We start from the raw sequence: 24,835 nt of genomic DNA, 5'->3' as shown, positions 1-24,835 counted from the left end.
ATTAGATTAGATTAGATTAGCTTTATTGATCTCACAGCGGAAAAATTCACTGGTCACATATTGGCGTAGTAATTAAAGAAGGTGCAAACAAGGAGGAAAAAGGTGCATTAAGAATAAACAATATATATATAGTATATCAAGATAAATAAGGATTATAATACAAGATAAATAAGGATGATAATTAAATAATGGTCACTTATTTTCTCTAAATAATGCAGAAAAACACCAGACATTTTTCACAGCATTTAACGTTTTAGGTAAACGTATGGTGATAGTTCTAATGCTGTTTGGTTGCTAGATCGGAGAAAGGGGTCTGAATCTGTCCGGAGGGCAGAAGCAGAGGATCAGTCTGGCCAGAGCCGTCTACTCTAACAAAGACATCTTCCTCCTGGATGATCCGTTGTCTGCTGTCGATGCTCATGTGGGAAAACACATCTTTGAAGAATGCATAAAGAAAGAGCTTCAAGGAAAATCCATCATCCTTGTCACGCATCAACTCCAGGTAGGAAAGCATTGAGCTCATTGCATATGTTAAAAGATTTTATAACCTAAAAGAATCGGTGCAAAAAATATATGTAGAAAGTAGTGCTGTCAATCGATTAAATTTTGTTAATCGCGATTAATCGCATCAATGCCTAAGTTAACTCGCGATTAATCGCATTTTAATCACACATTTTTTTTCAGATTGAAAATCATTTAAATACTCCTGATGACATACAAAAAATACATACAGGCTAGGTTTGTGCCAATGTTCTTTTTTTTAAATGAAAACAGGTCACAGACATTGATTTATGCCATAGAAACATATGGCAAGAAGATGGGGAGGCATGTAGCAAAAAATAACAAATATGTAGCCAAAAAAAAGGCCCTGAAAACAGGCTGATGTAAAAGACAGTCTTTACAGTTAATACAGTCTTTTGAACAAAGACAAGCATTTTACCCTACTGCTATAAAATGTAGTACAGTTAACATTAGATGTTAATTAACCAAGATAATAATGAACAATTTTCAATTAATACATCAAAATCAATAGACCGACATCACTAGATGGAGGTAGTCTATGCTCTAGAAAGTTACTTTTCAGCCTCTTAACAAAAATGAGAACACACCCAACACACACACACACACACACACGATACCGACCTGTGGCGAACACAGACAGCAAGAGTGTCGTAGCAGATTCCATTTCACCTCAGTAATCAGTTTTCTCAGCGTATTTCAGGTTGCTACTAGCCACCAGACACTCAACTTGTTTGTTGGTGGTGGGGCTTAAAGAAAAGGCACTAGCGCTACCCAGTGTATGAGCGTCTTTTTTCCTTGAGGAGCTCCGCTCTCGAAGCTTATGGAAAATGCATAGACTGGGGGAAAATAGCCCCGCCTTCCCGCAGGCTGCAGCGGGATGTACTTGGAAAATTGTACCATAAAACCACATAGCGTTAATCTCACGTTAAAAAAATTATTGCCATTAAAATGGCCTGGCGTTAACGCGATAATAACGCGATAATTTTGACAGCACTAGTAGAAAGTAATGGAACTGAGACTGATAAAACAGTCCTGTTTCTCTGACTGTGACTAACTGGATGTGCTCTCTTCATCCTCTGACATGGGAGCTGGCTCGGAGCTCGTCTGCCTGGCTGTGTTTCCTGGAAGAGGCCGCCTTTTACAGCTGCTTTTTGTATCTCTGCTTCTGTCTCCTTGAACCCCAGTGGGCCTCAGCAGATGGCCGCTCACACTGAGCCTGGTTCTGCTGGAGGTTTCTTCCTGTTAAAAGGGAGTTTTTCCTCTCCACTGTCGCTACAAGCATGCTTAGTGTGAGGGATTGCTGAAGAGTCAAAGAGTCGATGCAATCAGCTGGTTTTCCTTAGATAGAAAACTTTGAATCAATCTGACTGGATGATCTGGTTGAACTGGAAAGTGCCTTGAGGTCACATGTGTTGTGAATTGGCGCTATAGAAATAAACGGAAATTTAGGTACACAGAGACACATAGAAGAGCACAAATAAATCCAATAGAAAGAAGCATCCTGGTGGTTTTTACTCTGTCCAATAATGCTGACCACCCCTGGCCCATATTTTCCAGTATCTGGAATTTTGTGATGACATCCTGGTTCTGGAGGACGGTGAGGTCAGAGAGGCCGGGAATCACCAGGCACTGATGAAAACCAACGGACGCTACGCTCAGCTCATCAACAACTACCAGATGGAACAGTCCAAAGTAAAAGCATCACATGTTTTTATGAACTGAAAATATTTCCTCTTCACTTAGGATTTATTGTTTTATAGCTTCGGAGCAATAAAAATAAAAAGCAGCTGTAACCAGCAGGTTCTTTGTTCTTCTCAATCCCAGATGGAGAAAGAGGAGGAGGAGGAGGCGTCACCCAAACAGGCTGCTGAGCTGAATGATGTCAGACAGCGAGCTGACAGTGGGATAGTTAACCCCGGTAGGATAACAAAGGATATAGTTTTCAAGCAGATGTTGGTAAAATATAAATAAAAATACTCATTCATAATAAATTGAAGGAAAAAGCTATTTGGTTCAGTCAATAATTAGAGAAACTGATAAAATAGATTCATGTTGTCGCTTCTGAATATAAACAGAGCAAATACTACAGTAGACTATGGATAAGAAAAGGAATATCCGTCAGTATTTACATACCAATGTCATATTTCTGTTTACAGTCGTATGTATTTTAAAGAGCAGCAACATTGAACTAGGTTTTATTGCAGCTGCAGTTGTGCTTAAAGAAATAACATGTTTGCCTCTCTTTAGCGTTTGACATGTCAGATGAAAACGATGACGGGACGCCAGCGGATCAGAACAGTAAGTCAAACAGAAATCAGTCGATTCTGATGTCGACCAAACAGTTTGTTTAGCATCCAGACTGCCATTCTTATTGAGTGTAATTCCGATTTACCCATTTTACCCATTGCTAACTGGGATCTTAACCCTATAATGCCAAATGTATCGTATTTGATACATACGGTTTCTGAAATGTTTTGCGTCTGACACCTTTTGCATAATTTAATGGTGAAAACTTTGCTCAAAATCCTATTGTACACAATCAGATATACCTGATAACAGCCAGTAGAAGACTACACAAAAAAATTATCTTGACTTATCGCATAGTAATAAATTATTAATATCAAAAATGTATTTCTGTTTTTTCTTTTTACATATTTTGTTAAAAGGGCAAATAAGGAATTCAAACCAAAAAAAAGTAATTTTCTGTTTTGTTTTATTCTTGGATCGGGCTTTAAAGGGTTAAACTGAATCTTGAAATCAACATCTGAAATCAGTATAATTAACTATTGGTATATTTTCCTCTGGAACTTGAGAAAAAACTCTTTTCTTCAAGTAATTTAAAAGTGTTGTGTTGTTTTGTTATACTATGCCTACAGTATAACAATTCTTTACTATTTAAACATGCAATTAGGTTTCGAATACCTTTTTTTATTTTTTATTTTAGGAATATTGTCATTAAATGACAAAGAAGCAAAACATTTTCAATCTAAAATCTACATCATGAAACAAGAACTGATGTGAAATGTTTAGGTGAAATGTTTTCTTTTTTTAAATGTAAAATTCTTTGCCTGGTTGTGTCAAATCAAATTTCTGCAGCTGATTTTTAATAAGGGGATGTAAAACAAGTCTAAATCATTTAGAAACAGTATTTGCTGGATATCCCTGGTGCTTTGAGGGGGGTGAATTGTTTTGACGCAAAAAGCAAAATCTAGAGGGATCAGATTTCCCCTTAAAACATGATCTCCAGCTGCTAACATGCTACTATACAAACTACAAAGAAACTGTGCTTTAATTTAAAAAATCATGATCAACTGAACAGAAACAGAGAAATAATAATATAATTGAACTTTATTGATCTCACATTGGAGAAATCCGCTCCCCAAAACAGAAACACTGAATGTAAAACCAAACAAGCTTTTAGTAAAACCTAGCAAATAAAAAATGGCCTTATGGCTGTTTAAATGATCAAAAATCAAATTAGAAGTATATAAATAAGGAAATACATGTAGAATCAAAGACAGAGAAGGAAACTGATGACCTCTGGTGGGTCAAAGAAGTGCTACAAAAAACTAATGAAGTAATAAAAGCTAAAAATAAACTGCTCAGATAATCCACCATGGAGTAATCAGCTGTATAAATGCAAGATGTTTCAATCAAAGGATTTAATAGATTAATTTTGTTCCTGTTCAGCTCCTGTGGCGTCTGGAGATCAGCTGGTCAGTCAGGAGGCCTCCACCGAGGGATCTGTGTCCTGGAGGGTCTACCACCAGTACTGCCAGGCAGTAGGAGGTCCGACACAAACAGCAGCTTCCCGACTCATTACCATTGTTTTATCAGCTATTCTCAGGTTAATGTTTGGTAACTTGTTTCACTGCAGGATACATCATCGCCTTCCTCACCGTCCTGACTATAGTCCTCATGATCGGATCCACTGCCTTCAGCAACTGGTGGCTAAGCTACTGGCTGGAGAAGGGAGATGGGGTGAGAGTTCAGTCCGTCCCATCACACATTTTATATTTGATCTCAGTTACTACTCTCATTAGTAGGGATCATGCAACAGTCAGACATTTTCCACCTGAGGCCGATTTCTGGCCAGTGTTGTAGTACTCAAGATCGGTCTTGGTCTCAAGACCGGTCTGGAGACCATTTTTTGATGGTCTCGGTCTCGTCTCGGACTTGACCGCATTTGGTCTTGGTCTTGGTCTTGTCTCGGTCTCGGGCGCTGAGGACTCGGCAATTTATTTCAAGCCCGGTCAAGACCACAACTGTGGAAATAACGCTAATCATCAGAATATTATCAGTTTCTTTAAGATCCTTCTTTTTATTGGATGCTTGGATTCAAATCCAAGCAATAACCTGTCTCATTAGTAAATGCAGTGAAGGAGATCAATCTATTTTTTTCCAACAAATTATCTGTCTCATAACATATTTCACAACTTGGTGACAGATATAGATTTATTTAAGAAAAGTTATATAATATAGCTTTAATCTGTATATGAGAGAGAAACAAGAGAAATTATTGGCTTTTTTTCAGTTTTACACATTTTACAGAATTTTGCACATTGTTTTGAAATAGCACATTTAAAAGCAACATAAATGTATGTACTGTTCATGAACGGAAGAGAAAATCCAATTTGATCGACTTTGATTAATTGTTGAAATTCTGTGATTACTACACAGAAGTACTAAATAAAGATGTTAATGTTTAGTCCAGTTCTGTGTGTTAAATATCTAGGTGTTTTTATGTGAATGTGGGTCTTTTAGATCAATTTTTGTGATTTTGATCATGTTTCACATTTTATTGTCACATACTGGCGCTGGTCTTGGTCTTGACTTGGTCTCGACTTCCCTCGGCCTTGGTCTTGACTTGGTCTCGGACCCTAAAAGTCTTGGTCTTGACTCGGTCTCGACTTCCCTCGGCCTTGGTCTTGACTTGGTCTCGGACCCTAAAAGTCTTGGTCTTGACTCGGTCTCGACTTCCCTCGGTCTTGGTCTTGACTTGGTCTCGGACCCTAAAAGTCTTGGTCTTGACTCGGTTTCGACTTCCCTCGGTCTTTTTCTTGACTTGGTCTCGGACCCTAAAAGTCTTGGTCTTGACTCGGTCTCGACTTCCCTCGGTCTTGGTCTTGACTTGGTCTCGGACCCTAAAAGTCTTGGTCTTGACTCGGTTTCGACTTCCCTCTGTCTTTTTCTTGACTTGGTCTCGGACCCTAAAAGTCTTGGTCTTGACTCGGTCTCGACTTCCCTCGGTCTTGGTCTTGACTTGGTCTCGGACCCTAAAAGTCTTGGTCTTGTCTTGGTCTCGGGTTAGGTGGTCTTGACTGCAACACTGTTTCTGGCTTCCCTCCAAGATGTGATTCCAACATTTTTCTTCTTCAACTTATAAAGGGGGAAAATGTGCTGCAGCTATTTTGATAAAGGATATGTATCAAAGCAAGTGCATCGATGTAAATTCCAGTTTTGTTTATATCATTTTCATCGACAAAACTAGTGGAGGGTTCTTTGCTTTGATATATTTAAAAAAAAAAGTATTTAATGTTGTTAATCAGAGCCAATCAAGTATAAGTAATTAAGTCGTAATCTAATTGATCATTAACACATATTCGTTTTTTTTATATGCTTTAAAGCTTATTTTACCTAAAAAATTGAAATGTAGTTAAGAAAGTTTGCTATCTGTCTGTCTGTCTGACTATTAATTAATTACAGTTGAAAGAATAATGAATGAATGTATTAATGAAATTATTTTAGACAAACCAGTAAAAAGATTTCTATAGAGTATGGCAGCCTTTGCTTGATCATATGCCTAGTGAGCTCGTCGAGCTGTTACACAAAGGGGGATCACAGTTTGTTTTTAAACATTATGTTTGATTGTTTTTATCTTTTTTCCCTCGACTTATCATACGGATTATAGGTTTTGACCCTAATGTGTATTTGAAATTTTGTACAGGTGTTTTGCTGGACATTTCAGATTTTGTATTAGACTTGGCTGTGCTGAATTGTTGTTGTTTGTCTTGTTTCTAAAAGACAATAAAGTATTGTTAAAAAAAAAAAGTAAAAAATATAAAATAAAAAATATAAGTTCAACAATATAATTTTTCAATGCATAATTTTGTGTTTGTATTTAAAAGGAGAGTGAAGGAGTGAAGTAGTTATTACTGGGCTCCTAATATCCTACTTTTTCCTTTTAAAAGAATTCGACAGGCCACAATTTAACCTCTGATCCAGGTGATGTCTCCCAAAATCCAAACCTGGCCTTCTACCAGATGATTTATGGCGTGATGATCCTCGTCACGTTGGTCCTCGCTGTGATCAAGTGCTTCTTTTACACTCACGTCACACTAAGAGCTGCCTGCAAACTCCATGACGGCATGTTCAGAAAGGTACTGTGGAAAACTGACTAAACAGAAAATAAAATTTAACGCCAAAATTGAATAAGCTTCTTTTCTTCTTCCCAGATCCTTGCCTCTCCGATGAGTTTCTTTGACACAACGCCTACTGGACGTGTTCTTAACCGATTTGCTAAAGATCAGGAGGAGGTGGACTCTGTGCTTCCTCTCCACATGGACCCCTTCCTACAGTTTTGTCTCCTTGTCACGTTCACCATCGTCATCATCGCTTCTGTCTTCCCTGCAATGCTGGTAGCTGTGGTCATTATGGGCGCTTTGTTCTCCATCATCCTGTTGTGAGTTCTCATCAGTCAGGTCGGTGCAGGATCAGAAGGCTGTGCCGATTTAATGCAAGTCGTCATGTTCCTTCAGTATATTTCAGAGAAGCATTCGTCAGATGAAGAAGATGGAGAACATCAGCCGCTCTCCGTGCATCTCTCTCACTACCTCCACCCTGCAAGGCCTCAGCACCATCCATGCCTACAACATAAGGGACAGACACATTAAACTGTAAGACACAAACAGAAACACATGTGATGCATCTCTGACAGACATCTACTACTTTAGTTTGTAGCTCTTGAAATTTTCAGCTTTTCATTTTATTTAATTATTAATAAATTTAGTGTATTCTAGTGTGATTATTTTTTATTTATTTTTTTTACATTAGTAGAGTAATGCAGCACAACCTTTAACATACAGCCTTAGGCAGTTTAGGGGTTACCAGTGTTGGGAATGTTACTTAAAAAAGTAACTATTTATAGTAACCAGTTACTTCTCCAAAACAGTAAATGAGTTAGTAACTACACAATCAAAGTAACCACTTTTTTATTAAAGTAACTATGCAGAAAAGTAACTTTTCTGTTGAATTCAAATTATAATACAAATGAAAGTTCAATGATATTTCTTAAATTAACTCATAATACTAATTTGTACCATTTTGGTGTGTAATGGGACACGTGAGTTGCAGTATAATTTTATAGATGTGATTGTGGTTTTTGTTTATTATTAACAAATAAAGCAAATGAGATATTTTAGAACCTTATAGTTTTTGACATTTCAAGTGGCTATAAAGTAGGACGAAGGCAGAAAAATAATGCTTTTATAGCATTTTAACAAAAATGAAATATACTTTGTAATAGAATTAAAGAGGATTTACATTGCTCCAGAAAAAAAGCCCAGTAGGACTATATAATCCCAGGGATTCTGTGAAATAAAAAACAGGAGCTTTTTTAAATTAGAGATTTTTATAATTTAAGTATTTTTGGTCATTTTTCCTGCTCAAAATCAACAAAATCAGAGAAACATGTAGCTTTTGACTTTAGTGAGCCTTTCCTTAGGAACTCTGTCATTGAATCAGTGACTCTGCATTGCCTCTCTTGTGTTCAAGCTATGCTGAATAGCCGCCCACATTGCAACTCTCCAGCCAATCAGCATCATGTATGAGTAACTAAGCTCCCTGCTTTTCAATCAAGTTTATTTTTATAGCCCTTTACAATAGCCAAATTATACCCAAAGTGCTTTGCAACAAAGCCATAACACAATACATAACACATATGAAACATATAGATACAATTAAAAGTGCTGTAGTGGTTCAGCGCTGCAGGACATTAAAAGCCTTCCAGAGGTGCATAGAAAGGAGCAGACAGAAGGAGAACACCTAAGAGACAGTATTAGAATTAAATGCTAATTTAAAAAAGTGGGTCTTAAGCTTTTTTTTAAAAAAAGGCTGAGGATGTCAGGGGGTAGTTTGCTCCACAGTCTGGGAGCAGCGACGGCAAACGAACGATCGCCCCACTGTTTGAGTCGTGACCTAGGGACCTCTAACAGAAGCTGACCCGAGGAGTACAAAGCTCTGCCACAATTGCGGAAAGTTAAGATCTCAGACAAGTAAGAGGGGGCCAAGTCATGAATGGTGTTAAAGGGACACTATGCAACATTTTTCAGTTAATTAATGTGTTCCATAACGTTTTGGATGATTAAATGAGTCATTTCAGGTTGAACAAAGGTATTCTCGGCCGCCCTGGTGGTCTGTGGGGGAAATACCGCACTTGCAACTGCAGGAGCACCGACCCGCACCCACAGGCTCAGAAGTCTAGTGAGAGTCAGTCTTGCTTTACGGCGAGAACTGCTACACGCCCCCAGTTAAAAGCCTTCTCGTTGCTAGCACAGTGGCGATCTTTGTGCAGTTATGCTACGTTCACGCAGCAAAAGCAGCAAAATCGCGTCTGCTGCTTCCTTTTTGCTGCTTGTACCAGTTAGTTCTGACTCGTGGCTGAAGCAGCTTTGCTGCTCCGGCTGTGTCTGAGGCGCGTTGGGCGGAGCTTCACTATCCTTTCTCTGCCTTGCAGCTATATTTGCTGTGATCAGTGGGAATAAAGTAGTTTTAATATGTGTTTAAGTGAGAAAATACACCTGAAAACGTAATCAGTGCAGTCAGTTCATTCAGACTATTATCCTGCCTTCAATATTTTTTCTGTCGGAGCCGCTCAGACCCCCACATACCAGCGGGGCGCCGACAGTATGGATCCCTTCATCAGCAGCGGTTCACCGCGGCAGCTGGTAGGTGTTTTTCATCTAAATAATCCAAACTGCATATTCTGCCGGCAGATTTCTGCATTTTAAGTTAATTTAGGCGTCAATAAACTGTTTAAGAGGAGAGATCATCAGCGCTGTGTCTCTCTCCCTGCGTTAAACGCACCCGACGCGCTGCTTCAGCTGCTCAGGCGTGCTGCGCCTGCTGCTCAAAACGCGCCGCGGGACCTTTTGTTGCGCCTTGACGCGCGTCAACCATTGACTTTGCATGTAAACTCGCTGCTTCTGTCGCGCCAGCTACGTCCAGTGTGAACGCAGCGTTAGTCATTCGCTGCTAAGCTCAAAACAACCGCGCCTGGCTTGACGGAGAAACCAGGAGAACAGCTGTGCATATTTACGACAGTGCACTTTTACTTTCGCCCTCTGGGGGGAGCCTCACTGGAAAATCAACACCGGTTGCATAGTGTACCTTTAAAAACAAACAGCAGAAGTTTAAAACCATTTCTAAAATGGAAGCCAGTGGAGTGACGACAGCACAGGAGTTAATGTGTTCACGTCTGGACGTGCTGGTTGAAAATCGGGCAGCAGCGTTCTGCAGCTTTGCCTGCTCTGCATGCAGCAAATTCTCTCCCCATTGCAGAGACAGGGTGCACTTATGATAAGTCAATTTGTTTGATCAAGCTGAAGTATTGCACCAATTGCAAGATTGGAAGTACAATGTTGCAATGTTACCAAAAGCTAAAAAAAATCTGTTTGACACTGTTGCCGTGTAACGCCCTTTCTAGCAACACAGGGTGTTGCCATATTAATAAGTTTGAATGTGCAGGCCTAAAATCCAAACAAAATGCACTTGTTTGTGCTTTATAGTTTCTTCCAACAGAGGTGGCTTTTAACTAGCTGCATTTACTCTGTTACATTTACAGTACTTGAGTATTTTTAGAAAAAAAGTACTTTTAGGAGTAGGTATGTCACAGCTCCTCTATTAGCCATCCCGTCATGCACAGATCGGATGCCAGACAGTTGGGTTTAAAAAAAAAAAATTTACTGCAATGAATGGTAGGGAAAAACAAATACTCTGGTTAGCCTCCCCTCTGGTTCACCAACAGCACAGCTGGGGGCCGAACAGATTCTGTGGAATTGTCAGCAGTTCCCCAGTATTTATATGCCAACCAGTAGGGGGCGCCAAAAACACTCATCACAAATAATTATAAAACATATTTTAGTAGAATTTAATCTACATCTTCTAAAACCCGTAACAGGTGTACTTTAATGTAGTATTCTCCTGTGATCTTTGATCACCCTTTGACTGAACAACCTTGTGTCTCTTTTGTAAACTCTAGGTTCACATCGTTGAACGACATCAACTCCAATCATTACGTCCTGTTTCACTCCGGCACACGGTGGCTCTCTTTCTGGTTGGACTTCATGGCTGCTTCCATGACTCTTCTGGTGGCTTTGTTTGTTGTGCTCAGCAGCAATACCACCATTAATCAATCTTTAAAGGGCCTGGCCTTGTCTTACACCATACAGGTAAATCTTGACAGCCAATAGGTTCTCTCAGTTTCGAGTCCAAAGACTTGCAGCATCACTGGGTTACGTTTGTGTACCAGTTAACAGGCATGCTCCAGTATGTGGTGAGACAGTCAACTGAAGTAGAGGCCAGGTTCAATTCAGTGGAACGGCTGTTGGAATACATCACGGTTAGAAACGCCTTCATCATACTCTGAGGTGTTGAGTATTGCTTCTCTCTAAAGGGATGTTTTTTTTATTGCATGTACAGACCTGTAAGTCTGAGGCTCCCAGACACATAAAGGAAGCTCAGATCCCAGATGGCTGGCCCAAAAATGGAGCAATCACTTTCCAGGAATACAAAATGAGGTACAGAGACAACACTCCCATTGTCCTGAACGGACTTGATTTCCCCATCCGAGCTGGGGAGAAACTTGGTATAGTGGGAAGGACAGGTTCTGGTAAGTCGTCCAGAGTTAAATGGTTTCTTGTGCAATGTGTGCGTCGTTGCAGAGCCGAATTCAGCTCTCCCTACTCTGTGACTTGCGTCCGCAGGGAAATCGTCATTAGGCGTTGCTCTGTTCAGACTGGTGGAGCCAGCAAGGGGAACCATTTCTATAGACGGTGTTGATATTGCAGCCATTGGTCTGCGGGATCTACGCAGCAAACTCTCCATCATCCCTCAGGACCCTGTGCTGTTTACTGGCACAGTCAGGTACCACTTTCTCTCCCATTGGGTTTAAAGACATTCATTCTAACCACTGTGGACCAGTCAAAACTTTCCCTCCATACTTACCCGCAGGTACAACCTAGATCCCTTTGACCAATATACAGATGAGGAGATCTGGACAGTGCTTCAGAAAACCTACATGAAGGACTCGGTATGTGACTAAAGGTTTGGCCAACTCCCATTTGGAGTCAATGTAGCTACCAATGTAGACTATGTTTAATAAAAGTATTAGGTCCTGTCACCCACATCATGAACTTCAGTGTTCTAAACACTTTCATGGCAAAAAGGTGTACGGAATCAAGCCACCAGGCAAACAGACTCTTTCTACAATGTCCACTTATCACATTTCTACCCTACTAAATGTCATGATGGGATTCAGGTTTCTAACCCACATGCAGAACACAACGGAGGCAGAAGAAAAGTTTGACTGTTTATTAAAATAGACACAAAGATATATGAGTTATGCAGATAAACAGATCTGAGACTGGTCGCACAGGGTTCTCTATAAAGAGGGACAGTTAGGTTAGCCAGGTTGCTGTGGATCTTCGCCAGAGGAATTGTGCAGGTTTGTACCTGTGACGTGATTCAGGTTTGGCAGCTGAGGAAGGGAACCGGGTTGGGTCCAGAGGCTTGAAGTTGGCAGAGGGCTAAGCAGCGGCAGGACTTGACTTCAGACTTATCAGTGTTCAGATCCAGAGTCTTTCCTCCGATCCTCTTCTTGAGGGCGGGCAGGCAGGTTCAGACAGTGAGATTCTTCAGGAGAGCTCCTGAGAGCCGGCAGGCAGATTTCAACTGATGAAACTCTTCCAGAGTTCCAGGGGTTCAGTCAGGTTTCTTCCTAGGAGGCAGAGAAGACAAAAACTGATCAGGTTCAAGTTCAAAGTTTAGGGGAGTCAGAGAATCATCAGGCTGGTTGGCTCAGGCTTTGCTAACCATAACTGGCTTAACACTCTGGCGCTGGAGTGTAGTCCTGCTGCTGCTTATATGCTGGTCTCCTGATGACTGATGGATTGCAGGTGTGGTCGTCAGCTCAGCTCCAGGAGACCTAGAGGCGCCCTCTGCTGGAGGAAGGTGGACAGACCTCCAGATCCCAACACTAAATATCCCACAGCCAACTGTTATTGGGATTGAAACAAAAAAGTGATCAGAAATGGGCACATCCCAATAACAATGTGGAAGACCATGCTCAGTGCATGCAGAAAAGATTGCAAAGGTTGATCATGTCTGCTCAGACCTCCAAGCTTCATTTGACGTTCAGTTTAACTCAAGAACAGTCTATAAAAGGTTCATGTGGCCGAGCAGCTCTAAAAAGCCTTAAATCATCAAGTAGTTGCATGGAGAGGCCTTTAACCCCGGGCTCAGGACCCAATGTCCAGTAAGTTTTAGCTATTCTCCTGTCTCTGTGCACCTTCCCTAAATGAGTGGGTGATCAACAGACATCTACCGCTTCTATAGAATGTTGCATTTATTCGGGTGTGCTAAAGTACATCTAAAACATGCAGGGCAGTGGGCTATGAGGAATAGGGTTGAAAAACTCTGGTGTACAGTGTGCTGTGACTGGACTGTAGAAAAGGTGGGTTGTCTTCTCTGGATTACGGATCGTGTCTCTCTGGCTCACAATCAGATTGATGTTTGGATTTGGGAGTTTCCGTGTTAACGTAAATTGACGTAAATTGTGTAATGTTTGATTCAAAGGGGATTAGGGTTGGATGCTGTTTCCTTAGGATTTGGGTCCAGCCTATTGGGCGTCCTTCAAGTCCATATTTGTGTTTTTAATTGATCACTTTAAACACTGAAGGAAGACATTCCAGTAAAGGTTGACTCTCTTGTTTTTGCATTTTTGTTTCCACAAACTACCAAAATGTGTAAACAAAGTTTTGTTTTGCAAAAACACGTGGCAGCCACATTGGATGTTAAGGTTTCTGTTGGTTAGAACTTACCTTTTTTTACTTTTACTAATATATTTATATTTTTTGTTTTATGACAAAAAGTCCAATTCCCAGTGGATAATAATTTTAAAATGCAATAACTTGTTAATCTCATTCAGTTTGAGAACCATTGAACTAAAAAAAATTGATCCAAATGAAGCACCATGCTTTTTGGCAAGTCATTAATCAAATAAGAAGTGATGTTTTCTGGAAACCCAAGGTTGTGGGGAGGGGAGGGGGTGAAAACAGCAATGACAGCATGGATGAAGGATTCATTCAGTGTCTAGATTACAGGGCTTTGAGCACACCACCTCGAAAGATTTAGAGGTAAAGAAGCATGAGGAGTGCAATCAGAAACAAGTCTAAAAGCAAGGCCATGTGATGGAGCTGGATCAGTGGGTTTATTTCTACTACTGTGATGTCACACTGTCAGTGTTACAGAAGAAACGTGCAGCAAAGATCTGAGAGCCCCATTTTATGCTGCATTTTTTTACATGTCTGCAGATTTTGAGGCAAAATGAAGAAAAAATAAAGCGGAGGTAAAAACCAGTCGGGCTCCAGTCCTGATTTAACAACCTCAATGTGTCAAATATCTTAAAGCATGATTGGAGAGATAATAGGAAGTGTTTTTCCCAAACTAAACCATTATCAGAAAGAAGGAATCTTTTAAAATCTAAGCTTTAATAGGAATTTGTTGACGGACTAAACTGCAGGAATAAATGCAGAGCGATGGAACAACACTAACAAGACTAGACCTATAATATCAAACTTTGCAGTAACTAATATGAAAAATAAGGTTTTAAATATGACTCTTTCCTCAGATTATCAGGCTAGAGGGGAAATTAGAGGCTAAAGTGTTGGAGAATGGAGAAAACTTCTCAGTTGGCGAGAGACAACTAATGTGTATGGCTAGAGCACTTCTTCGTAACTCCAAGGTCAGTATAAACAAGCTTCCACATTCTTTTAAAAGTTTATGAGCTCATTTACCGTGAGACTTTTTATGAGAGGCCAAAAGAAAACAAGTTGGAATACATAAAAAAATATAAGTTTTTAATGGCTGCAAAATACTGTTGAATCAGAAAAGGAATTATTTATTGCATTGGAATAGAATACGACAGTCAGTTTTTGGCTTTACCTAATAATTAATATCCACAGATAGAGAATCTAAAAGAAGCAAATATGAAATTTAGCATCTTCTTTTTTAATCCGCTGTCCTTTGACTGACAGATCATCCTGCTGGACGAGGCCACAGCCTCCATCGATTCAGAGACTGACGCTCTGATCCAGAACACCATCAAAGAGGCCTTCCAGGACTGCACCATGCTCACCATCGCACATCGGATCAACACCGTGATGCACGCAGACCGCATTCTGGTCATGGATAACGGAAAGGTAACCTAGTATTAAATATACAAAGATATGCTCTACATGAGTCCAGAGCTTCCCTCATTCGGTTTTGTGTCCTTCAGGCAGCAGAGTTGGGCCCCCCAGACGTACTGAAGCAAAGACCTGAGTCCTTGTTCTCGTCGCTCCTAACTGCTGCTAACACTGTCAGCGCATAAAACCTCCAAATTTATCAAACTTACTGACTGCCTACAGTAAGTTGGCATTAACTGCAATTTGTCAGCTCAATAAATCTCTAATATGAAAAGCTGAGCCTAAATTAAGGGCTAATACGTGTTAGTACTGTTGGAAATGGTAGGTTTGACTTGTGTAATTGTGTAAATATTGACTTATTTATATCACAAAAAGCATTGCATTGATGATGTGTTTCCTTTTGTTTATGATCAGAGTGTTTGTGTGGATGTTCTATTTATTTCCAGAGCAGCGGCTTCCTGTCACTGTGCAGATGACATGTGAAAATATTGCAGCATAACACATAAAGACATGTTTTATACATTGGTTTTGATAACCAAAAGAAAAGACTTAGGTATGTGTGAAAGGACCTTCCATGTTTACTGACTGTCCACATCTATGCAACAGCGCTGCTAAGGCAAATAAATAAATGTTTTAGATATGTAACTTGGATTTTCCTTTTTTATTGTTTCTTAATTGATTTGGATTGTCTATTTTTAGGAGAGCACAACCCTCGATCCTTAACCTTTAAAAAAAAAAAAAAATGAGGGGTAAAAAGTCCTCTAGGTATGAAACACATTTCACTGTGTGATTTATCCTTGTTATAAAATCAGCTGTTGTGAAAAAGCCTTAGAGGTTTGTTGGAGGATATAAGAGATCAAACAGCATCAAAAGGACCAAGGAACACAGCAGATAAGTCAGGGAGAGCTTTTAATGTGTGGTCTGGTTATGAAACAATATCTAAAGCTTTGAACTGAAAATGAAGAACACAACTGTAGACATTACAAAGACGAGAAGAGGATGAATCAGAAAGGCAACAAAGATGCTCCTGGTAACTTTAGAAGGACTTCCCAGTTCAGCTGGGAGAATCTCTCTGTACCATAAGTTATGCTTTGACACAAAAAAACGTGATCTTTATGGAAGAGCTGTGAGAAGATGGACACAAGATGTCCTGTTTTAATTTGGCAACAAGCCTGCTCAGGTCACATGAGACCAAATTGTTCTTAAAGGAATAGTACACCCAAAACATGATTAGCCTTCATTTTCTACTCACCCCCATGCTGAACAACACTCTGGAGTACTTTTTTGATATCTCAAATGCATCTGGAGATCTGGGAGGCTTCTTGCTGTCTGCTGACATTCAAATAATGGAGGTCTATGGTGCCCGAGGCAGAAAGGTCCATAAAAGTCCACAAAAAACGTGTCAATATTCCTCCATACTGCTCGTCCAATGTATTCCAAGTGTCCTGAGTGGGTAGCGTCCAGAATTTACTCGAAACGAAGTCATTTAGAATGTTTTTAGAGCATAAACAGTAGTGTATAGGATTTCCTAAAAGCGCGTTCACTACGCTAAGGAAGCCGGCAGACCAAACCAGATGAAAGTGCGCATTGACACGTTTTTTGTGGACTTTTATGGACCTTTCTGCCTCGGGCGCCATAGACCTCCATTATTTGAATGTCAGCAGACAGCAAGAAGCCTCCCAGATCTCCAGATGCATTTGAGATATCAAAAAAGTACTCCAGAGTGTTGTTCAGCATGGGGGTGAGTAGAAAATGAAGGCTAATCATGTTTTGGGTGTACTATTCCTTTAGCAAAAAGGAAAAGAAAAGAAGAAAAATGCAAAGAGTTTACCTATATAAAACTTATAGAAACACCCCTTAATAGTAAGAAGTGTAAAGTTACTCTAAAAAGTGAGATAAATTCAATTCAATTCAATTGAGACTATTTCTATAGCGCCAATTCACAACACATGTCATCTCAAGGCACTTTACAGTTCAACCAGATCATCCAGTAAGATTGATTCAAAGTTTTCTATCTAAGGAAAACCAGTTGATTGCATCGACTCATTGACTCGAATGCAATCCCTCACAATATGGATGCTTGTAGCGACAGGCGAGAGGAAAAACTCCCTTTGAACAGGAAGGAACCTCCAGCTGAACCAGGCTCAGTGTGAGCGGCCATCTGCTGAGGCCGACTGGGGTTCAAGGAGACAGAAGCAGAGACACAAAAAGCAGCTGTAAAAGGCGGCCCCGTCCAGGAAACACACAGCCAGGCAGACGAGCTCCAAGGCAGCTCCCATGCCAGAGGACGAAGAGAGCACATCCAGTTAGTCACAGTCAGAGAAACAGGACTACACTGGAAAACAGGCCGATCTCCAACATCTATAAACAAAGGTGTTGATGGAAGCAGCACAACTGATATTTCTCTCCAGGATGGAGTCACAGCCAAACAGGAACAGACCAGATGAAGCTACTATGATTGAACTAACAGATTCTGCAGAGTGGGAGAATAGAGATAGAATGAAGCAGAATGATGAAAAAGGGGTCCCTATGTCCTCCAGCATCCTAAGCCTAAAGCAGCATAACTATAGAGATAGCTCAGGATAACCTGAGCCACTCTAACTATCAGCTTTATCATACATAAGGAACAGAGAGATCTGATATCAGATGGAGCTTGGCCATTTAAGGCTTTATATGTGAGGAGAAGGATTTTAAATTCTTTCCTGAATTTAACAGGAAGCCAATGAAGAGAAGCCAGGATAGGAGAGATATCAACTCTCTTTTTAAGTTTTATCAGAACTCTGGCTGCAGCATTTTGGATCAGCTGAAGGCTTTTAACTACAGTTTGTGGACTTCCTGATAGTAAAGAATTACAATAGTCCAACCCTGAAGTAACAAATGCAAATAATAATAATACAAAAACCATATCTACCTTCAGGTGATGCTTCACTTTGTGTTGGACTTTCAAACCAAATTCTAATAAAAAGTATTAAAAGGTTTTTGCTGCAGCGTAACTAAATTCAGACCTTGAGGTGGTGTAAATATTTTTGAGAGGCAGTGAGTTTATGAACAAAGGGTCATTATGCCGCTGAGCAACAAATATGAAAGAGATCTGCAGTATTCGCATTTCTAAAACAAATAAGCAAGCAGATTGCATTAAAATCCCTTCAGTTATTCAAATCAGGTCTTTTTATTCCACTGAATTTACTTAAATAACTTTTTTAATTAAATGCTTTTCCTTACTTTAGTACAATATTATAATTTATCAGCACTGCAACTTAAGTAATTTTTTTTGACTGATCTAACCGATAAAAGTAACATTGATTAATAAAAAATAGTTTTTTTTGGCCAAAAATGCCCCTGAGAGACACACACACAATTTATGTTATATTTAGACTTAGACAGACAAAGCTCCAACAACTTTAAACAAAGGTGTTGATGGCAGCAGAACAGCTGATGTTTCTCTCCAGGATGGAATCACAGCGAAATATGAACAGACCAGATGAAGCTACTATGAGAAAAAGCAGAGATAGCATACAGTAGAGTTAGATGTTTAAAAATACTGCAGTAGAAAAATCGAGATAGAATGAAGCAGAATGATGAAATAGGGGTCCCTATGTCCTCCAGCAGTCTAGGCCTATAGCAGCATAACTATAGTGATAGCTCAGGATAACCTGAGCCACTCTAACTAGAAGCTTTATCAAAAAGGAAAGTTTTAAGCCTAGCCTTAAAAGTAGACAGGGTGTCTGCCTCACGGACTAAAACTGGTAGTTGGTTCCACAGGAGAGGAGCCTGTTAGGTTTATGCTTTATACATTAAGTGCATTGTTACTTTGCTAGCCAGATTAGAGAGAGTAGATGGCCTTTCTTCACATTGTGGATGTCACTGTGTGTATGGAATCAGGACAGCCTTCATGTCTTTAAAAATACACAGGATATGGGAACATCTTGGAGCCGGACTGGTAGAGGGGCGCTATCTGTAATCCTTGGGCATGGATGACGTGTCAGTTTCTGATACAGACAACTAAGCATCCACCTGGTGCAACACATAGACTCATGAGCTATAAGAAGGAGAAGATGACCTTGTTCGGGGCTTAATCTTTGCCAGACGCTTGCGGACGTGATTTTTGAGCCCACAGCTGTGCAAGCTCCAAGCATTTTCTCTGTCCTGTTACGACCTGATCTGGAATAAACTCTGTTACTTTTTTACTCCTGTTTTATAGTCCTTTTTACATGTTATTACCCAGTTTGAGTTAAGAGTAGCGAATAACTTGCTCCCAGGAAAAGAACCGTGAGGAAGACCCCAAGGTGCAACGGCTTTTTTTTAGGGGACATAACTTCCTAATTTTAAGAAGCCTGATAACTAAAAGATCTGCCTCCCATTCTATTTTTAGAAATTCTAGGAACCACTAGTTAAGCTGCAGATTGAGAGTGATGTGCTCTGTTTTAGATTATATTCAACACAAGCTTTGTTGTTTTACAGTTTGTTTTTATCTGATAAAATAATGGAACACAGTTCAATGTACACACTCATTTTTCTGACACGCTTAATCCCAAGTGGGGTGGCGAGGGGTGCTGGTGCCTATCTCCAGCTGTCTACGGGCGAGAGGTTGGGTACATCCTGGACAGGTTGCCAGTCCATAGCAGGGTAACACAGAGACAGACAGGACAAACAACCATTCACACACACACTCAGCCCTAAGGAGAGTTTAGAGAAGCCAACTAATTGGTCATGTTTTTTGGACTGTGGGAGGAAGCCAGAGTACCTAGAGAAAACCCAGGCTTGCGCAGGGAGACCATGCAAACTCCATGCAGAAACACCCCAGGCTGGGAATCGACCTTTGTGCTGCAGGGCAGCAGGGCTACCCACTGGTCCACTGAGGATTAATCCACACCACAAAATCAATACATTTAGTTGTTCTGTTTGCTTCCATGACTGCCTGCTGGTTTAAAGAAACTGGATCCACCAGAACTGAGGTCCTGACCTTAACCTTATAAAATACCGTTGGGATGAACCAGAGCTGAGCATTAAGTTCTGGTTGGTAGATCTAACTATAAAGTCCCCAACAAATGTTCCAGTAAATTTTTACAGGACAGTTAAGGCTGCTTTTGCTGCGAGTAAATTTCCATTAACAAATTTAACCATAAAGATGGAGGATAGGATTTTTTTTAAACTTTATATACATATACTGTAAACAATGTCCAAATAATTTTGGGAGTATATTGAAAACACTAAGCATAAGTATTGGTAAAAAAAAAAAAAGACAGATTAGGAAATAGTTTTTTTCACATCTGAATGGATTTCTTTAAGTATTTTATTTTCTTAAATTTTGTATACCTATATTCCTATATTTCTGATTACTTGAGTAGCCTTATTACTGAATACATTTTACTCTTACTTGAGTAATTTCTTCGTTCTTAATTTAATTAGTTGTGCAACTTTTACATGAGTACATCCTTTGACTACTCTACTCACTGCTGCTTACACATGTATTCCTAAACAGAAATTCTGATGGTCAGTAGATTTGAGGGTATTAGGTTTTATATTTTAAATCCACCCTTGTAAAAACTCAGTAATATAATTAAACAAAATCTCTGTTATTCTAGTTTCCATAAAAAAGGAAAAAGAAAGAAAGAAAGAGGAAAATAGGGCCACAAGATGGCGCTATACGCCTCTGCATATTGAGAGTGCTGTCAGGAATGCATTAGGTCTGTTGGTACATCGTTTAGTTTGTTAGACTGACTTATAAAAACTCTCCACAGGTTCTGATCATCAATAGAAATGATTCTAATAATCAACGTTGAATCAGGATCGATAATATTTATCACATGAGGAATCCCTCATTGTTCCCCTTTTATTTCCAGCTCTTGTATGTCTTGGTTGTATCTGTGGTTTGTCAGAACTCCTGATGAATATTTGAGTGTATGTTGTTGCAGCAGTTCTTGACAGAAACAGACGTCTCTTTGTTTCCTGTTACAACCTCAAAAAATTTATAAAAATAAAAGATGAACTTGCTGTGCCTTCCCAGCTGGAGCATGGAAGCAAAGAAAACTAAAGACTAAAAACAAAATAGAATTTAAAAAAAGCCACTGAGAAAATGAGAGAATTATGATAGTCATGGCACCCCAGACAAGACACAAGTTCCTCTCATAAACGCAAGACAAAAATCTTCCCTCCGGCACCTCTGGAACAATGAGGACCTCAGTGATGTGCCTGAAACTTTACAAGCCGCTTTGTTGATGAAGAAAGTGAGCACGGCATGGCCTGCTCCCAGCTAATTTCTGCTGCCTCTCAATTTGCTCTAGTGACCTCATAGTCACAAGCTTGCTTTCCCCTTCAGGCTAAGGCTGAATAAAATATCAATAGATCAGTTATTACTCCGGGTGTCTGTGTAGGATCATAGCAGCTCACATGCTGAGTTGTATATCAGCAAAAAAGTATTTTTCCAACATTTGCTTTTTACTTCTCACATTCCTCTTGGTGCTACTTTATTCTTTTAATGTTTAAGAGAATGTAGATTTCTGTGAGTTGCTTGCAGTGATTTTGCATCTGAAGGTTTTACCTTTAAATGCTTGCTTGTAAGTCTCTAAAGAGGAAATAATATCCTTGTTTGAATTCATCTAATGTAATTGTCATTTTGGGTAGAGACTGGGCCACATTTTTAAGTAAATGGCTGAAGTGTTAGAAGCTTTATACAGTTGAGGAGCCATTAAATCAAGTTATGGAACAAAGGTGTTGAATTAAGGCAAAGAACAGAGGCACAGTTTCATGAACAGAGCTCTTAACGTCACGCTTGCACTCTGGGTATTAATAGAAATGCTCAGAATGAGTTATATTTTTTTAGGCCTGAGCAGATCCTATGGTAGATACCACAGAAACTGTGGCATTGCATGAGGAAGTAAGGGGTGGCAGAGAAGCGAAAAGCTCTGTGAAGGCCCCAGAGAAGAGAGGATTAGTGAACAATAGTGAACAAAGAGAGACACAGCAGAAAAATCAGGGGAGAAGTTATGGAGAAGTTTAGGATGCACTCCATATCTATGCTTAACTGAAAGAGTGGATAGAAAGAAACAATTGTAAAAGGTTTTGACACTCCTGATCATCCGATTCTGATAAAACATCTAAATGAATGAATTAGGCTGACTGGTTCAGATCATATCTGACTGATCCATCTTTCTGACTCAAAATCGTCAATGCGGAATCGTTTAATGCTTCAATATCCAACGGGATCCCACAAGGATCAGTTTTAGGGCCCCTCCTCTTTTCTTTGTGCTTGCTGCAACTTGATTCCGCACTATGACAACAAGGGATTGATTTCCTTTTTTTTATTGTGCTGATGACTTCCAAATATATTTGCCCCTAAAGCAGAGAGATGGCTCTGTTCAGATGACATTAAAGCCTGGCTGGCCAACTTTTAAACTCCAGTAAGAAGAAAACTGAGAGTATAGTTTTTGGATCAAATCGCTCCTGTAACTCCACTACTAAATACCTACTGTAGCACCCCTGACACCATGTTTTAAATCAAACTTGGGTTTTTAACTGGATAGTGATTTTAAATTAGGAAAGTAAATTTTAGACGTTGTCAAGTCTTGCTTTTATCACTTAAGATAATTGGCCAAACTAAAACCATTTCTCTCAAGACAGCCTTTTGGAACAGTTAACCAGGCTTTTATTTAATCTTGGTGGGATTATTGTAATGGACTTTAAGTTGGTACCAGTCTTTGCTTTCTCGTCCGCAGTTGATGCAAAATGCAACTGCTGATATTTTAAAACTTGTCTTAAGACTTACTTTAATTCACTGCCTTTTAATTTTGGCGGGACTTAGTTGTTATGACCTTGTTTTTTTAGTTTAAAATTTATTTTAATTACTTCCTCATTTCATTTCTTTATGCTGTATTTTATTCTTTTATTTTGCACTTTACTACTTAAAACTATGTTCATCACTTTGTTTTCAGCTCTCCATTATTTTAAAGTGTTCAACAAATAAACTTGGCGATGAAAGGAAAAAAAGAAGAAGAAAAAAATTAAACCTGTGGAATAATGTCTGAAACAGCATCCTCTAAGCCATGGCAGTGAGTACACTTAACAGAAAGATTGTTTATCTGTAAAAAAACAAACAAAAACAACTTCAAGAATATGCTTGAGACTGATGTGGAGGATCATGCTTCAGCAGGGTGACCAAAAACACACAGATACAACTTTGATGCAAAGATCAGGAAATTAAACCAAATGAATGGTTAAAAATGTCCTAGTCACACAAATAAACTAAATACACTGAGATTTATGGCTGAAATGTCATAGAAACAAGTGTAAATACTTGTAAAGACTGGTAAACCATGAGATGGATGAGGGAGAAGTCTGCCTTTTATTCTTCACTTTTCTTGTTTTTTCTTATTAGTTTCTGCCTATCCCTGATCATTCCCTAGTTTCAGAAGAAATTATATGAGCACCATATAACCGCCACAACAGTCTGCTGAAACATCACACGTCCAACCATAACAGACTTTGTTTTAACTTCTTTTTATTATTTTATTTTATTTCTTTCAAACTGTGACATTTATTAAAAATAAAAAAAATCTCCATATTTCTTGTAAGTTTAGACATGTTCTTTCTCTCTAATGTCCTGATTAACGGAGCTTTGAGTCATTTTGTTCCCATCCTCTTTCTGTATAAACCAATTATTTTGTTAATAAAGTGGAATGAACCTGTTCAGTATTTTCCAAAAATGAGCTCAAACATTTATTTATTGAATGCTTTCCTATTGTTGAGAACACAAGAGAACCTTAACACACTGCTATTTATATTTATAAATGTTAGAGAGATGCCTTTTGGTGCATATATATATATATATATATATATATATATATATATATATATATATATATATATATATATATATATATATATATATATATATATATATATATATATATATATATAAATATATATATATACATATATATATATACATATATATATATATATATATATATATATATATATATATATATATATATATATATATATATATATATATATATATATATATATATATATATATATATATATATATATATATAGGGCCCAAAAACATTAATGTATGAAAAAAATAAGGAATAACAGCCAATTCCAATGCCAAAATCGATAGATCATGCATCCCTAGAAGTGCAATTTCAATTCCATCCATCCAGAAAAATCTGGATATGCTTCATTTTAAATATATCATAGCAATTTTTTTATGTAAACTTTGTGGTAAACTTGGAGATATATTTTATTGCATGATGGATATCCCAGTAAATCTGTTTCCCCTTTAAATCTGCAGCTCTCCCTACTTCTCTCTTTGCTCTGTTTAAAAAGATTTATGAACCTATTTACTAATATAAAGATGCCAAGAACTAAATTTCCAGATATGTAGAAGCTCTGCAGATTGATTCTGTCTATTCCATAAAAAAACATGTTAATTTTAAGCTGTAATTGGGAGTCATGGTCCTCTGAGAAGCCAAGATTTTTTTTAATTAGAGAAAAGAAGAAAAAAATATGTTTTATAAAGCTTCTTGCATTATAAGTCCAACTTGTATAAATTTTGAATTTGTTGTCATTTTTAGCTGAACAAACTCAGTATGTTTGTCTCTCTCTCTCTCTCTCTCTCTCTCTTTTTTTTTTTTTTTTTTGGCATCCCTAGTTTTTTTTAACCAACCCGTCTCCTAACTTTTACTTAAACATTGAAGTAGCTTCTGGTTAATATTCACTGAGTGCTGCTGTGTTTCTCTCCTCCAACCAGTGAAATGTAAAGTTAAAAGATGTTAGACCGAGACATGGGGGCAGCGGGAGAGGAAATAAAACGCTAATGCTAAAGTAAATGGGGAGAAAAGCCT

General features: G+C 38.8%; 1 protein-coding gene across 1 annotated transcript in view; it reads left to right on the top strand.

Moving 5' to 3' along the window:
• abcc12 (ATP-binding cassette, sub-family C (CFTR/MRP), member 12) overlaps positions 1-15,629 on the top strand; it is a 44,906-nt gene extending 29,277 nt beyond the window's left edge. The window contains exons 15-31 of the mRNA XM_038278619.1: positions 299-502; positions 2,080-2,214; positions 2,347-2,440; positions 2,770-2,820; positions 4,213-4,311; positions 4,400-4,503; positions 6,714-6,902; positions 6,978-7,204; positions 7,281-7,418; positions 10,781-10,970; positions 11,051-11,140; positions 11,221-11,410; positions 11,505-11,664; positions 11,752-11,830; positions 14,429-14,542; positions 14,835-14,999; positions 15,077-15,629. Of these exons, the coding sequence (XP_038134547.1) occupies positions 299-502; positions 2,080-2,214; positions 2,347-2,440; positions 2,770-2,820; positions 4,213-4,311; positions 4,400-4,503; positions 6,714-6,902; positions 6,978-7,204; positions 7,281-7,418; positions 10,781-10,970; positions 11,051-11,140; positions 11,221-11,410; positions 11,505-11,664; positions 11,752-11,830; positions 14,429-14,542; positions 14,835-14,999; positions 15,077-15,169 (2,322 nt within the window). The 3' untranslated portion in view covers positions 15,170-15,629. The remainder of the gene's footprint in view (positions 1-298; positions 503-2,079; positions 2,215-2,346; positions 2,441-2,769; positions 2,821-4,212; positions 4,312-4,399; positions 4,504-6,713; positions 6,903-6,977; positions 7,205-7,280; positions 7,419-10,780; positions 10,971-11,050; positions 11,141-11,220; positions 11,411-11,504; positions 11,665-11,751; positions 11,831-14,428; positions 14,543-14,834; positions 15,000-15,076) is intronic.
• Positions 15,630-24,835: the final 9,206 nt, after the last annotated feature.

This window comes from Cyprinodon tularosa, unplaced genomic scaffold, assembly GCF_016077235.1.
Source record: "Cyprinodon tularosa strain WSP-4 unplaced genomic scaffold, ASM1607723v1 ctg1420, whole genome shotgun sequence".
NCBI lineage: Eukaryota > Metazoa > Chordata > Actinopteri > Cyprinodontiformes > Cyprinodontidae > Cyprinodon > Cyprinodon tularosa.
The sequence above is the reverse complement of the archived record's forward strand: the minus strand, read 5'-3'. Positions and strand labels throughout refer to the sequence as shown.